A 14,539-nucleotide genomic window follows, 5' to 3' on the forward strand; every position below is an offset into this window, starting at 1 on the left:
TCAATCTTGACCTAGTGCCAGGGTTGTAACTCACGAATTTTTCAACTCCACACCCTAAGCCTCAAATGAGACTTAGTTTCTATAAGCACAATCCATTATTAAATAGTCCTGTATAATTGGCGAATTACTCGCTGTTAGATGCGTATGATGAAATAAGAAAAAACAATAAGGATTTGAGTGTTAAAACATGAAATATACATTAAACACGTGTTACTGAAATATATCACTCATAATATACTTTATAACTATTATCATACTGTATAATTACTTAAGTTAGTTCTCCCAAGTGCCTACCAACATTTTTATTTGTCACATAAGCACTTTGTGTAGGAGAAACGTTTCGAAATAGAAATCTAATAACATACATCTTTAAAACTACAAGTTATTTCGGAAACGTTATATTACGTTGTAAATAGTAAAGTAGTAACATTTTTAAAGGACGAATAGAATGAGATGAGAGATATAAGTTTGAGCTTGTTACGTGTAAACGGTAACATCGTTATAGTAGCCGAGAGACCCTCGAATATGACATTAGCAGTCACGTGTGGACATATACCGGAACTCACTGAGTAGCATGCAGTGTACGTGTAGACAAATTCGATAACAATAGGAGCCATATAGGGCTATATGTGTAGACAAATGGTGACAGCAACGCATACGTGTAGACAAAACATTGTAGTCATGTAGTGTATAGCGTGTAGTAGACAAACTGTAACATGTAGTGTATAGATGTGGGTTGTGGTCATGTAGCTGTCATGTAGACAACCGGTAACAGGTAGTCATGTAGTGTTGACAAACGGTAACATGTAGTCATGTAGTGTGTAGACAAACGGTAACATGTAGTCATGTAGTGTATGGGAACAAACGGTTGTAGTCATGTAGTGTATACGTGTAAACAAACGGTAACATCTAGCCAATATGTTTGTATAGTTACGTAGAACCTATGGCAACATCGTTACGTTAACTGAATTATCTTCCTTCAACATAATCATTATCATCTGAAACATTATCATCATCATCGTCAAATTCACAATTAATCTCATTCAGATCGTTCGTTTTGAGGACTTACAACCGCCACCACAAAAGTCTTTGTTCAATCGTATGCATGTACGTCACAGAGGAGGGTTCTAAATTCGTCGAGTACACCACGGAAGTATATATTATCTAGTGATCATTTTATTGAGTTAAGTTCTATAGCTAATTCAAGATTGACGATGTATTTTTAAATATTATCAAAACTAAACATCGTCTGTGAATCTGAAGAGAACACGTAATATTGCCTCGTCGTAAAATGTGGCCTAGATATTATTAATTTAGAAAATCATCATCGCTCAAAATATGCCTGCACTCGACTTCTGTGATAATGTTAGCGTCGTTAGGATGCTTAAGTGCTTACAAAATAATGAGTGCTTATTGATTGAGTTTATTATTTGGTTTTATTAATTAATTATACTCGTGTTAATTTCCGGTTTCATTACACCTTGATTTTCATCCGCACTTAGAAATACTACCGATACTTCTTATGGTTGTTTTAGATGCTTTAGGCCATATCACTGTTCTCGTTCGTGTATTGTTGGGCCGGCTACCTTTATCTAATAGCGGGGCTTGTGTTTGTACTCTACGAGTCAATGGATAATGATGCGGAGGATGTGAGTGTTTGTGCCTACATTTTGCCTCGCTATAGAAACAGATGTAAATTTCATGTAAACCCGCACTTAATAAAGCACTTAGATGAAGCATGGAGAGAGAGAGAGTTTAGACCATTATCATCAACGAAGAAGTGTTTATTTTTGGTATGCCTTTCCCTCTTTATTCAGAATGGTGTTGGGTGCAAAGAGTCAGTGGGGGAAGGAGAGGGCACGTGACTTGTAGTTAACTTAGCTTTCCCCTCACTCCCATCAAAGCAGTTTAATTTAACAAAGCAGACTATCTCGAAGTGTGCCACTGTTGTAACATTTTATATTAATTAATATCCGATCAGTACGTAACCGAGTTATGTTGTATGAATGCAATAAAAACTGTTTTTATTACCAATATTACCACGAATGCCGAATTTACACACACAATAACATTTCATTTGAAATGAATTTGTGTTTATTAAGCTACATAATTAAAGTAATAAAATGCTTGAAATTCACGTCACAAACTTAATAACTATTGAGGTCGATTATAGTAACGTTTTGCATTTTTTCGGTAAAATTCAGCAATTAGTTCTTTTATGTTAGTGCTGTATGTTTTAATTCAATTCAATAATTCAATAAACTTTATTGTCAAACTCATGAATGGCTTGAAACTTTGGCTGAAAGTACACACATTAAAATTGTCTAAAAACATTGTCGCATAAACAGTAAAAAAGAATAAAATCACATAAAACTGAGAACAAGATGTCATATAAAAAGTTAAAAGAGGGCACAAAAAATACAAATTGAGTTTAAAATACAGCTAAGATACTTATTGCGTTTATCTTTTCCACATTAGGCCTACATTAAAATGCCTCATAGTAGATGGGAGAAAGGATCTACGTAGGCGTTCAGTGTTCCAAACGTAAGCGTTCAGTGTTCCACGTAGGCGTTCAGTGTTCCAAAAATATCCGCAGAGGTTCGAACCCAATGCTGAGAGCACTCAAACCTGAGCGTGACCCGTTACGCCAGGCCATAAAACAGTACATAATTATTGGAAAACCCGGGCCTGTTATGTTGTACCTGGTATATTAAGGGCCTAATAAGGAATTATAATATTGTTCAGTTACTTGTTTACTTGCATGTTTTTAATTTATTGCTTGCTGTTATATTAACCTTTATTTGAAATGCTTCAATACAATACTAATTGTTGCTTCAAAAGTAAGCCTAATTTTTGCTGAGAGGGGGCAGTAGACTATAATATTCCAAACGATTTTTTATCTTTGGAAAAAAATGATAACGCCCTCTTTATGTTTGCAAAAAAACAGCGCGCGAACGAATTTGGACGGATCCATTTTAATGTAGCTTAATTTTCTTATTTAGCAGCATATCAGCAAACTTGGCTAGCGAGAGCGAGAAGCTGCATGCTCCCGAGACTCTTCCTTTCTTGCATGGTAATTCCTGACTAATCATTGTTACTCTTTCGTTAAAGTAGGTTTCTTATTTATCTTTAAAAACATTTATCATATGGGAAGGGATACCGGTGATTAATAATGAATAGGCCTAGGCTAAGCTAGCCTAGCTAGGCTAGGCCTAGCTAGTAGTAGTAGGCCTAGTACGGTAGATCTCTCACCGTCCTAGCTAGGTAGGTAGGCGCCCGGGCCTACTAGTAGTATAGGCTAGGCCCTGTTAGGCGTGGCTAACCTAATAGGCTACCTACTAGCTAGTTAAAGTAAGGGCAGGCTGTACATACTTATTAGGCTTAGTAGGGAAGCAGGCAGATATAATTATAAGCCTTATGTGGGCTACAGTTGTTATCCCTCCAGGCTTCACAGATACACATATTAGTAATTACTTAATTTAATTCTTGGCTTCAATTGCATTTTTAAATTATTTCCTTTTTATTTCCACACAACTATTTTTAGATTTTCAATCTTGTTATATTCACTACCACATTATAAGATGCCAAAACGAGAAGCAACTAACGAGCTGACTGATCGCAATTGGGATCAGGAAGATGAACCTGAAGAGGTAATTAAAATAACAAAATCATTTAATCAAGTGGAACCTCTCCTTTGGGAAACTTCTGTTAAGGGGACGCTTTCCTGTGAAAAATTAACAATAAGAAGGCCTGGCAATAATAATATACAGTGTGTTTTAACACTACGGCCAACCCCTCAATTATGAAACCCTTAAAATGATACATATATATACATTACACTACTATGTGTATGTGGTTCTGAAAGGAACTGTTGGGCTTCTTAATATTTATGCTTTGTTTGTCCTCAATAGTCCAGAAAATGGGGACACTCACAAGTAAGTTGGGTGGGTCTATGTGTGAAAACTAAAAGTATGGCAACAACAATAGTGGGAAAGGGAATTAAAATTAGCTATATTAGCATTGTTTCTCATGGACAAAAAAAATGATAATTCATTAAAGTTTGCTTTTATCAGAGTCTGTTACAAATAATAACATAAGCCTCTGTCTATACTAGTCTATCATTCAAACTAGACAGCAAGTGTCGTGTGCCCAAATATGGTAGTGATGTGCCCTAATTTCGTAGTGATATGACGTCGTGTCCATATCACATCATATATTTTATCAAGTTGGATAGTGTGGACAGAGCTTAAGCATTTTAATTTCCATTTTTCTTTTATGTAGGCTGGTACCTTTCAAAAAGCAAATGTCGAGGATATTCAAAAACGTGTGATTAAGAAGGCAAGAAGAAAAGTAGCTGGGGCAAATGAGGTGAGAATCCTGATGTTAGTGACATCTACTAACAGTTATATGATGCAGAAGGCCATGGTTTAGCACTCCTAAAGGGCCTAAGAGACGCTGGATAGTTGCATTGGACTGCTCTGTGCCCTGGGTTTAGTCATTTAGCGCTCGTAGCACTCCTAAAGGGCCTAAGAGACGCTGGATAGTTGCATTGGACTGCTCTGTGGCCCTGGCTTTAGCCATTAAGTGCTCATGGCCGTTACTGCCTACTAATGGTACTATCTGATTGCATTTATTCATATATATATATTCTTTTGAGGTGAGCAAGTGCGATCATTCACCTAACACACTCTTAAACTGCCCTTATGTGTGCGATTTAAAACACACTTAACTTAAAACTTCTAAGTTCTACACACCAAAATATAAACAGCACACCTACTCACCCCTGAATATATATTGAGGAGTGCAATTTGTATTTTCAAAAGACAAGGCCTGAATCCCATTGACAAAGTATACCCTCTGTTTGTTTTTAAGCCTAGTGTTTATTTCTTACTCAGTTTTAGATACTTGTTTGGAGCAATTTTTAATATTCCAGTAAATCTTGCCACAAAACCCAGTATAAAACTGATAATTACAAAAGACAAAAACTGATAATTACAAAAGACAAAAACTAGATAGTTAGTAGTGTGATGAATACATACAGTATATGAAGATAAATAATAATTAATATACATTAATTTATTTTAGGAAAGTACCGGAACAGCGTTCAGGGCTTTCAAAGGTTTTTCAGGTTTTGGAAGTACATCTACATCAGCCCGTCCATCGCCCATGTTTAGCTCGTCAAATCCAAACGGTGATGGTAAACCTGCAGCTTCACCATTCAGCTTTAAACCCCAAACAAGTAAGCCTGCTGATTCCAAGACGTCTACAGGTAGTACCACACTTGAAACTAAATCATCCAATGGAAACCACACCACTGAATACTCAACACAGCTGAAAAGTTTAAACAAATGTGTCTTGGAATGGATTCAAAAACATATAAATCAGAATCCATTATGTGACCTGTCTCCGATTTTTGAAGATTATAAAAAACACCTTTCAGACATTGAGAAAAACTCTAGTAAAACCGAAATTGAAGTTTCTAAAACGCCAGCCATTTCGCAGGAAACAACGGTTAAACCGAGTCCGCCGCAACAACCAGGATTCTCTGGGTTTTCATTTAATCCGGCTACCACGGAAAGTAAAACAGTGTCGTCAGCGTTTCCTGGATTAGGTAATAAAGATAACAATTCAACCGTGGGCTTATTTGGTAAAGTAGGTTCTACTGGTGGGTTTACTTTTGGACAAGGAGCAACTGAAACAAAACCCATTGCATTTGGAACAGCAGCCAATAAAGGTGGGTTGCTTTACATATTGTATTATCATAGTGTAACATCAGGCCTTTTCTTTTGAGGTGAGTGAGTGCGATCACTCACCTAACACACTCCTAATCTGACCTTGAGGAGTGCGATTTACAACACACTTGAATTTGGTAAACTTCTACACACCAAAAAACAAAAAAGGCGCACCTACAGCACCCCTGAATATATTAAGGAGTGCAATTTGTAGCACACCTACAATTTCAAAAAGACAAGGCCTGTAACATATGATCGTATCGTGGTAGTAATCAATCACACTGAGTCTTGAAATCCGGCTTTAAACACAACACTGTATTGGGTTGTTCCAACATAACACAATCTGAAACATCAGTCTCTCCATCCTCAACACCCACAAGGTTTGAGCCCTATAGAGTCACATTCACTTACAGAGTTAGTTTTTAATGGTACAAGGCACCGTAGATATGTAATGATTTCAAAGAAACAATCTGGCCCAGTTATGATCCAGACATCACTTGTATATGTGTCACTTGTTGTCTGTCTGTCTACTGTGACATATATCCTTGGGAAATCTCAGTTCATATAGTAATCAATTGTTGATGTTTAGTTATTTTTGTTTTATCAATGTATACAATTTGTTTAACATTTTTCTGTGCAGAAGAAGACAAATATGAACCACCAAAGGCCGAGGTTAGGGAAATTAAAGAAAAAGATGCATTGTTTACTATCAGGTATATTCATTCTTTCAATGATTGAATGATACTTATTTTTTAACCATTGTGATAACAGATTACAGCTAGAGTAAACAGTCAACAAGTCAAGCACTGTCTTTACAGAAGATTGTTTTATGCTGTACAATAACATGCCCAAATTTAACATACCACGCCCACCCCCATCTCAACAATTATACATACCTCATTCACATGTGAGGACTGAATCCTATGTATTCAAAACTATATTTATAAGGGCGCGAGTAGCAGTGTGTTGGACTTTGGACACTTTACTTTACGTTTGCCTCTCTCCACCCAGGTGTACAAATGGGTACCGGGTAAGGTCAAGACACAACATTGCGCTGATTACTCGCTGCATTATGAGAGTATGTTTCCATACGTGTTTCACCACAAAATGACTGGGTAATAATATATACAGCGCTTAGAGGTTTCACAAGTCGAGGATATTATTTTTATGATGTTTGATTGATTTTTGTCTATGATGAGAATTCTATAGTGGTATGCACAAGTTGTTGTTATTGTTCTTTTTCTTCAGATGTAAGCTGTTCTATAAATCTGGTGATGCTTTTAAAGACAAAGGTGTTGGTAACTTGCATTTAAAGAAGACAGGGACCGTTGCACAACTTCTCATCAGAGCTGATACAAATATAGGTAAGACTATCCTAACTAAGGTAATCATGCTTGAAATGGGTTGCCAGGATCATGCAGTTTTTTTACCCAATGTAAACTAAATTCGTTAGCTGGAAATGTTCTCTCAAGTTAACATAATTGACAGGAATTTCCAAGATCTGTGATTCAATCCTGACCTTGTGCCAAGGTTCAATCCTGACCTAGTGCCAGGGTTCAATCCTAAACTAGTTCCAGGGTTTAATCCTGACCTAGCGCCAGGGTTCAATCCTGACCTAGTGCCGCAGCCAGAGTTCAATCCTAGACTAGTTCCAGGGTTCAATCCTGACCTAGCGCCAGGGTTCAATCCTAGACTAGTTCCAGCGTTCAATCCTGACCTAGTGCCAGGGTTCAATCCTGACCTAGTGCCAGGATTGTAACTCCACTACTTAAGCCTTAAAAGAAACTTGTACTCTTTTCATACTTGCAAAAAGTAACAATTTGTATAAACAAGTTTATTTTTTGTAACCAGATTTGCATAATGTGAAGACAATTTTCTAGAAGGATCTCGGGAGAAAAACACAACGATGAGAGGCTTTTTTTGTTACGACATGTCCCGAGTTGTTATTGCGCGCGCTCCCTGGTATTAAACTGAACAATCATAGTAATCAAATAGCGTGCAACTATGTTTTCTTCCGAGATCATGCGCATATGTAGCTTGTAAATTCTAACACTTTATGCAGGTGTGAAAAGCATTATATATTTTATCTATCCTGTAATTGGCAAGTTGTTTGATGTGTTGAAATAAAAAATATGCCAAACATTGTAATATAAAGTACTGCTGTTGTAGCAATGTATACTTAACAGAATTGTCTTGAAATTCTTGTAATATTTATAATATATATAAAGTTAATTGATCAGATGTTTGCCCTACTCTGACATAATTTGCTTGCGCTGATGACTGGGAGCTCAAAAAAGCAGAATGATAATTGTAAAGTAGAGCAAAATCTGACCAATTACTCAACTCCCTGATGAAAACCTACTTCACAGTAGGTAAAATACAATTACATATATAGAATTGTTTATTCTTACACAGGAAATATTATTTTAAATATTGGACTGCCGCCAAATCTTCCACTCCAGCGACAAGGTAAAAACAACGTAATGATGATCATTCCGCCAAACCCACCGGTCAGCAACAAATGTCCGCAGTGTAATAAGAAATATCCAAACCCTCAAGGAAGCAACGTTTGCGAGACTGGTTGTGCCGCACAGCCCGTCCCACTTTTATTTCGGTTAAAGACAGCTGATGATGCTGATAAACTTCTTGAAGAAATAAAAAAGATTATGAAATGATCGAATGTTTGCTGAATTGTTTTAGTCCAGGTAGAAACACAAATCTAAACTATATACAATTATATTAAAATATAATAATAAATAACTAGAAAATAAATAGCTAATAATTTGAATAGCATAACTATTATTGTGAATAAACACTAGTTTAGTGTGTTGTAAACAATGTTAGATTTAGTGTGCATTTTTAATTGCAACAAAAATTGATTCTGATGTATTATTGTGGTCAGCAAACAGCATGTCAAATCTTTTAGATTATTTATCTTAAAATTTAAGATCAATTCCAAGACATAAATTTTAAAATATTTTATCAAAAAACAAATTAGTTTTTTACTTGTAATTAAATAGTTTTTATTAACAGTTTTATGAATTAAAATCTGTATAATTGGGTTATAGGCTTAAACTTTAAGTTTATTGAGAAATCACTTGATTTACAAAAAAACTGGTGGTTAGAATTCCATAAAAACAATTTGGGATGGTGCTTAACTTTATCTCGGAAACAAAATTGTATTTTTTTTATGTCTGTTTAATATTCATATGTTCTGTACAATTTTATTTAAATACAGTGTGCTTCCATGATTTGGTTATGTTGGATTTTGTTAACATATTGTACAGAAGTTTTACTTTGTTGACTCAATAAAATATTATAAAATGGGAATAATTATATTGTAATAATAGAGATCAGATTTGTGTCTCTAAATTTTGAGCAACTAAATATATTTTAAGTTCAACCTGTCATTTTAATTAAAGTTTTAAATAAACATAATTTGTTGTGATGTTTGGATTTTACCGTGTAACTTATCTATTTTATAGTTGCCGCGTTTTTACGTCTGTTGGTAGGTAGACGCTCACGTGACTTTAGGGTTAGTATGACTATGACCCAAGGCAATTACGACACTGCGCCCGGCTAAGATAGAAACGCGTGACATTCCTTTGATCTTGTGTCTGGCTGCGACAAATACAAATGGTACTGTACTATGTACATATTATCTACAGCGCACGATGTTTGCTAAGAGGCGTGTCGCAGTCACAGATAAACACTTTGATCTCCAGAGCTCATCTTCCTGTTATATTGCCTTGGTACAACCTTCATTTGTTGATGGGAACTTTAATAACTATAAACTAAATTTTACCTTTCTGACGTTCTCATGACAATGATCATATCCCCTTTTCAACTATTTAATTTCCAAGTAATTTTATTATACTATAGCGATTTATATATTTAAAAAATGACTAAAAGGGGGATTGAAATGTTTATTATACGTGAAATAATTGAATGTCTAAATTGCTCGATTTTTTACAAATATTTATCTTTCGCGTCCCGTACCACGACCAATACACGTGTCAAAACTGCGCGCTATACATAGGTATTTAAAAGAAACAAAATGTGTAAAATAACTGCGTTAAACTTTTGGCCTAATTGCGTTGTTTTATGTATTAGTTTTAGTAATGGATTTGATTGGTATGTTTTTAATTAATTTCTACCGATCGATTACGGTTAATTTGGTACCGATATAAAATCGATAATAGGATATATAACGTTTTTCCCCATTTGTAGTTGTACTAACATTAAAGATGTATTTCCCCCTGAAAAATAAGGTTTACATTTTTTTTAAATGCCATTTTTATGTCACATATCCACTTTAACCAACAGTTAGATTTAAACAAAATTTATTTACCTGAAAAAAAACCTGTAATTTAAAGAAAAAAATTGTAAAATTAGCTGCCAGCCAATTGATTTTTGGTTGAATTTAACAATTTGTTATGTTATTTTAGTGAAAACATCATTATTTTTTCCCGTTTTTTTTCTACCGAAAAGATCGACTATGATTAACTTTATTAAAAATCCAAAATAACCTATTAAAAGTCTTATTTTTTCATGTTTTGGGGGGACAATACATCTTTAAAAAACATTTAGTTTATAACTAATATTTACCACAATAATACTAAACAATATGGTTATAAATGATATGGTCCCTTTAGTTTAAATATCATGCGAATGTTTTCCTTTCCTTTTTCCTTATTAAACTATATATCTAATAATTGTTTTGTTAGGGGTCTGATTGAGACAAGTTTAATACTTCTAAACCAGATCCCAGCCAAAAGAAAATAAGTAGAAATGTTATGTTAAAATGTTTAATATTTATGTTAAATAATATGTTTTTTGGTTGAATAAATATTACGAAACTTCAAACTTCAACTTCAATGTTGGTCCTATATTTCATAAATCGTATATATTACTTTTTATCGTTTTCTATATCCTTGCAATGTAATAAAAAATATATATTTTAAATAAGAATAATCCTTGATATGGTTATAATTATTTTTAATTATAATTTTGTTATATATGTTATAGCGTTGGCATATATTTACCCCTTTTAATTAGCTTATTAATAATCTACAGAAATTTGTTATTTCAGGTACATCGGGTTAAAATATTTCACTAAAATCATACAGGACGCCCTCAATTTTGCTAAGAAGTAGAGGCATGACGTCGACCACTAGCAATCCCACACGACTTAATAAAATCATTTTTAATACATGTAGGCCTACTGTACTTGTATTGAAAAAAAAAATTAAATTATTTAACAAAATCAAACAAATTACAGTTTGGAAATTCCGATCGGGGAAGAGACTTTACAATTTAAATTTTTATAAAGAGAACGAAATTTATTTATTTTTTGGTAATAGGCTACTTTAAATTATGAAACGACCGATATAAGATTAATAGTGTTAGTATTTTGTGTATTATTAATTAATAAATTATATACAATTTACTGCAAGATGTTGATTCACAACGTAATTTACAATCAGTTAAATAGTTTTGTAATAAACTTAAATTGATTGTAATAAAAGATAATAAAATAGTCTTAATCTATTATTTTAGGCCCGGCTTATCGTTTTTTTTTTAACGGAAAATAGGTTTTTTTAGTAGAGATTTACATCATGAAACTTCCAACAATAAGCATTTTATTGTAGGATAAATTAGCAGTATTTAAAAAATCTCGGCTAAAGGGATTGGTATCGGAAAAAACGTGAGTATTTTTTTTTTATCAAGCCTTTTCATCAACCACACCAACAGTATACCGTATTGAACAACTGCGCGTACCACACGAAGCTGGTGTCCTGCTGGTGGCGCTAGAAGTAGTGATTTTTACCACTTAGAAGAACCGAAAACGTCTTGACAAATTACATTTTCTACGAATAGGACCATCTTGCTAACTAAATTGATAAATTTTCTTCATCTAACAATTGGAATCCAGGTATAAAAGAGTTACAAAACAGTTCAACATCCGGGGGTTCCAAAAAGAGGAACAAAACGAACAAAGTGTGGCGAATGTTATAATTGGAATAATTAAGTTCATCCGCCGGAGAAAGTAGGAGCAAAACTTTATCATAAGGAAGAAATGTAATAATTCCATTACATAAAATATTAATAATTTATATTGTTTGTGTCATATTTACTACCTTTCGTTACAAAAGCAAATAAATACCAATATTTTAGTAATATTTTATTATCAAAATTACTACGCTGATGCCACTGTACTGCGGTGATTTACCACTTTCCCGTTGTTTAGAGTAGGGACCGAACGGTCCAGTTTCATAAAAGCGGCAAAATTTTATGAAATGGCGAATCCAGAGCTTGCCAAATTACAAGCCCAGCTAAGGAAAGAAATACAGAATCATCAGGTATGTAAATGTTGTTATTTATTTCTTTTAAATTTATTTGTTGCATCAATTTACATTTTTTTAGCTGGTCGCTTCGAGTTTTTCATCGGCGGTGTGTTAGCGCCCCCATCTTTTTTTAAAGGGACAAACAAGAGAGTTCGTCCGTGTGGTGTGTGCGCGAAGCAACAACCTTTAGGGTTAGCTACTTTACAGAATAAAGGGCTCAGCTATCGAATGAATGATGGAATTTTCTCCGCTATAAATACAAATTAAAATCATAATAACTGTAAAGCAACTAACACGAAACCTGTTAATTTAACATAATTTAATATTTAATAAAAGAAACTCCCAAGAAACAATTTCAAGAAATACACCTGCCCTGAATGAACAGTCCAGTCATACCAACCGGCAATATGAACTCTCTTCTTTCCATACTTTTTATCGTATACAGTACAAACTAATTTTTTTGTGTTATTGTGTTTTTTTAATGAAGTTAACTTTGAATTAGTTTATTAAATCACAGTTTGTTGTATTCTTGCGCTAGTTATCCCTACCATACCAGATTAATAATTTGTCTCGATTAAGAGAAATTTTGAACAGGTACCATAGTCAATACCAAATAATTTTTGCAAATTATTGTTTTAAATAATCTAATACTAATAGTATTTCATAGTAATGTATGATTGAGTATGCTTTTTAGGTGTTCACTGTATTATAATTTACCCACATGTTTGTGATTTAGTTTTGACATGAATTTCCAAAAGGACTGATAAAATCTGAATCTGATGTAGTTTACATTTAACAATATAAAAAATACGAATATAAATTATGATTTTATAAATGAGGTTTTTTGCAAAGGAACACGGGTGTATTTGTGCTGTGATCATTATTAGGAAATAGACCTAGGTCTATTTGTAATCATTGACTAGAAATGGAAATTCCAAGTAAAAATCACAGTAATTTTTTTTAGTACAGGTGCAATTGTGAATTAACTTTCATGCTTATACAAGTCCTTGAAAACTACACTTAACGGCAAAATGATGCCAAAATATTTTCTCTTTTTCCTGTTATAATAATAAAGAATAAAGAATTTTTTTGGGGGAAATTTTCGTTGCCATGGTAATGTTTCACTGTGTATTGAACGTGGCTCCAGAGTGATGTGGTTCTTAAGCTGTGATAATGTTTTGGAGTTTACTCTAGTTGTAGTATAATAACTCTATGGTTACCAATACCACCAGTCACTGATGTTTTGTTTTTTGGATACAACCAACTTTCCCAACGGGACACATTTAAAGCCAATTTACACAAATAAGTGGTAACGATAAGCGGAAAAACCCGGAAACTGCCCGTCCACGTTATGTATGGTCATAAGGAATAACATAGATTATATGTTTTTATTACCGTTACCCCTTGTCTGTGTAAATTGGCTGTTTGGTTTTCTGAAAAGTCTGGTATTTAGAATGTGTTTTGAAATAGTGAACAAGAATGTTGTACCTTTTAGTCCTGAAGATAAGTATGATTTTGGTAGAGTTTCAGGTTTTCAAAGAGTTCGGTATTGGGAAAATTGACTGTATTATATTAATTAGCAATATGCCAAGATCACAGTGGAAATATGGTATATTCAATGTTCACGTTTCTGTTTATACTGTACCGTCTATATATATTTTTATTTTGCAGTATGTTGTCGGAAGACTTAAGCGGGAGCCATTTGTAAGTACTCTATGATGACCTTGGATTGTTCATCAACACATTTTAATGTTTGATGACCTTTGTAATTTGTTTGATACTCTCGCGCTTTCATTAATTCATGAAAAAGAGTGCAATGACATGACCTTTTAAATCATTATATTTTCGGTTTAAGATCTTATTTGACACGACATGCTACACATGAGTAAGGTAGTCGTATTAGTGAATATGGCCAAGGAGTAGATGCAGGCCTTGTTTTTTTTTAATTATAGGTTTGCTACAAATTGCACTCCTCGATACATTCAGGAGTGCCGTACAGTACTGTAGGTGTGCTGTTTGTATTTTGGTGTGTAGAAGCATGTTGTAAATCACACTCCTCAAGGGCATTTTAGGAGTGTTTTTGATGAGTGATCGCACTCGCTCACCTTAAAAGACAAGGCCTATAGATGGCAAAAATTGTTAGGACTAGGGATAGATGGCAACATTTGACATGTTAAGATTAAGAGTAAGGAGTAGATTCCAAAAATAAAAGAGTACTTAAAAATACTGTATATTTCAACTGCACTGTAGCAAACCATTATACTATAGTTAGTTTTTGATCACATCGCGTTGAACAACATTTCAAAAATTGATGAAAACCCTGGAGTAAAACCATAGAACCATTCAATCACATCCATTAATGCTCTAACTAATACTAAATGGTACATCAAATGGCACATCATGTTTATAAAAAGTACTCTGATATAAGAATGAACATCGTGCTGTCAGACCACTGACTAC

The 14,539-nt window shown here is 34.0% G+C and overlaps 2 protein-coding genes across 5 annotated transcripts in view; both read left to right on the forward strand.

The window, feature by feature from the left end:
• Positions 1 to 3,009: 3,009 nt before the first annotated feature.
• LOC140054204 (nuclear pore complex protein Nup50-like) lies at positions 3,010 to 9,135 on the forward strand. Of its 2 annotated transcripts, none has more exons than XM_072099110.1 (7): positions 3,010 to 3,110; positions 3,545 to 3,650; positions 4,282 to 4,368; positions 5,086 to 5,734; positions 6,373 to 6,445; positions 6,981 to 7,096; positions 8,148 to 9,135. In XM_072099110.1, exons 2-7 carry the CDS (start codon positions 3,582 to 3,584, stop codon positions 8,405 to 8,407), a joined length of 1,254 nt encoding a protein of 417 aa, XP_071955211.1. In that variant the 5' UTR covers positions 3,010 to 3,110; positions 3,545 to 3,581; the 3' UTR covers positions 8,408 to 9,135. The 2 variants fall into 2 exon arrangements, with proteins under 2 accessions (XP_071955211.1, XP_071955212.1); XM_072099111.1 differs by having other exon boundaries at positions 3,025 to 3,073.
• A 2,843-nt stretch (positions 9,136 to 11,978) lies between these two features.
• Positions 11,979 to 14,539, forward strand: part of LOC140054503 (PHD finger protein 21B-like) — a 31,788-nt gene continuing 29,227 nt past the window's right edge. For all 3 annotated transcript variants that reach the window (XM_072099517.1, XM_072099518.1, XM_072099516.1), the window contains exons 1-2: positions 11,979 to 12,094; positions 13,751 to 13,783. In XM_072099517.1, the coding sequence (XP_071955618.1) occupies positions 12,032 to 12,094; positions 13,751 to 13,783 (96 nt within the window). In that variant the 5' untranslated portion in view covers positions 11,979 to 12,031. The remainder of the gene's footprint in view (positions 12,095 to 13,750; positions 13,784 to 14,539) is intronic.

Source organism: Antedon mediterranea, chromosome 7, assembly GCF_964355755.1.
Source record: "Antedon mediterranea chromosome 7, ecAntMedi1.1, whole genome shotgun sequence".
In the NCBI taxonomy this organism is placed as follows: domain Eukaryota; kingdom Metazoa; phylum Echinodermata; class Crinoidea; order Comatulida; family Antedonidae; genus Antedon; species Antedon mediterranea.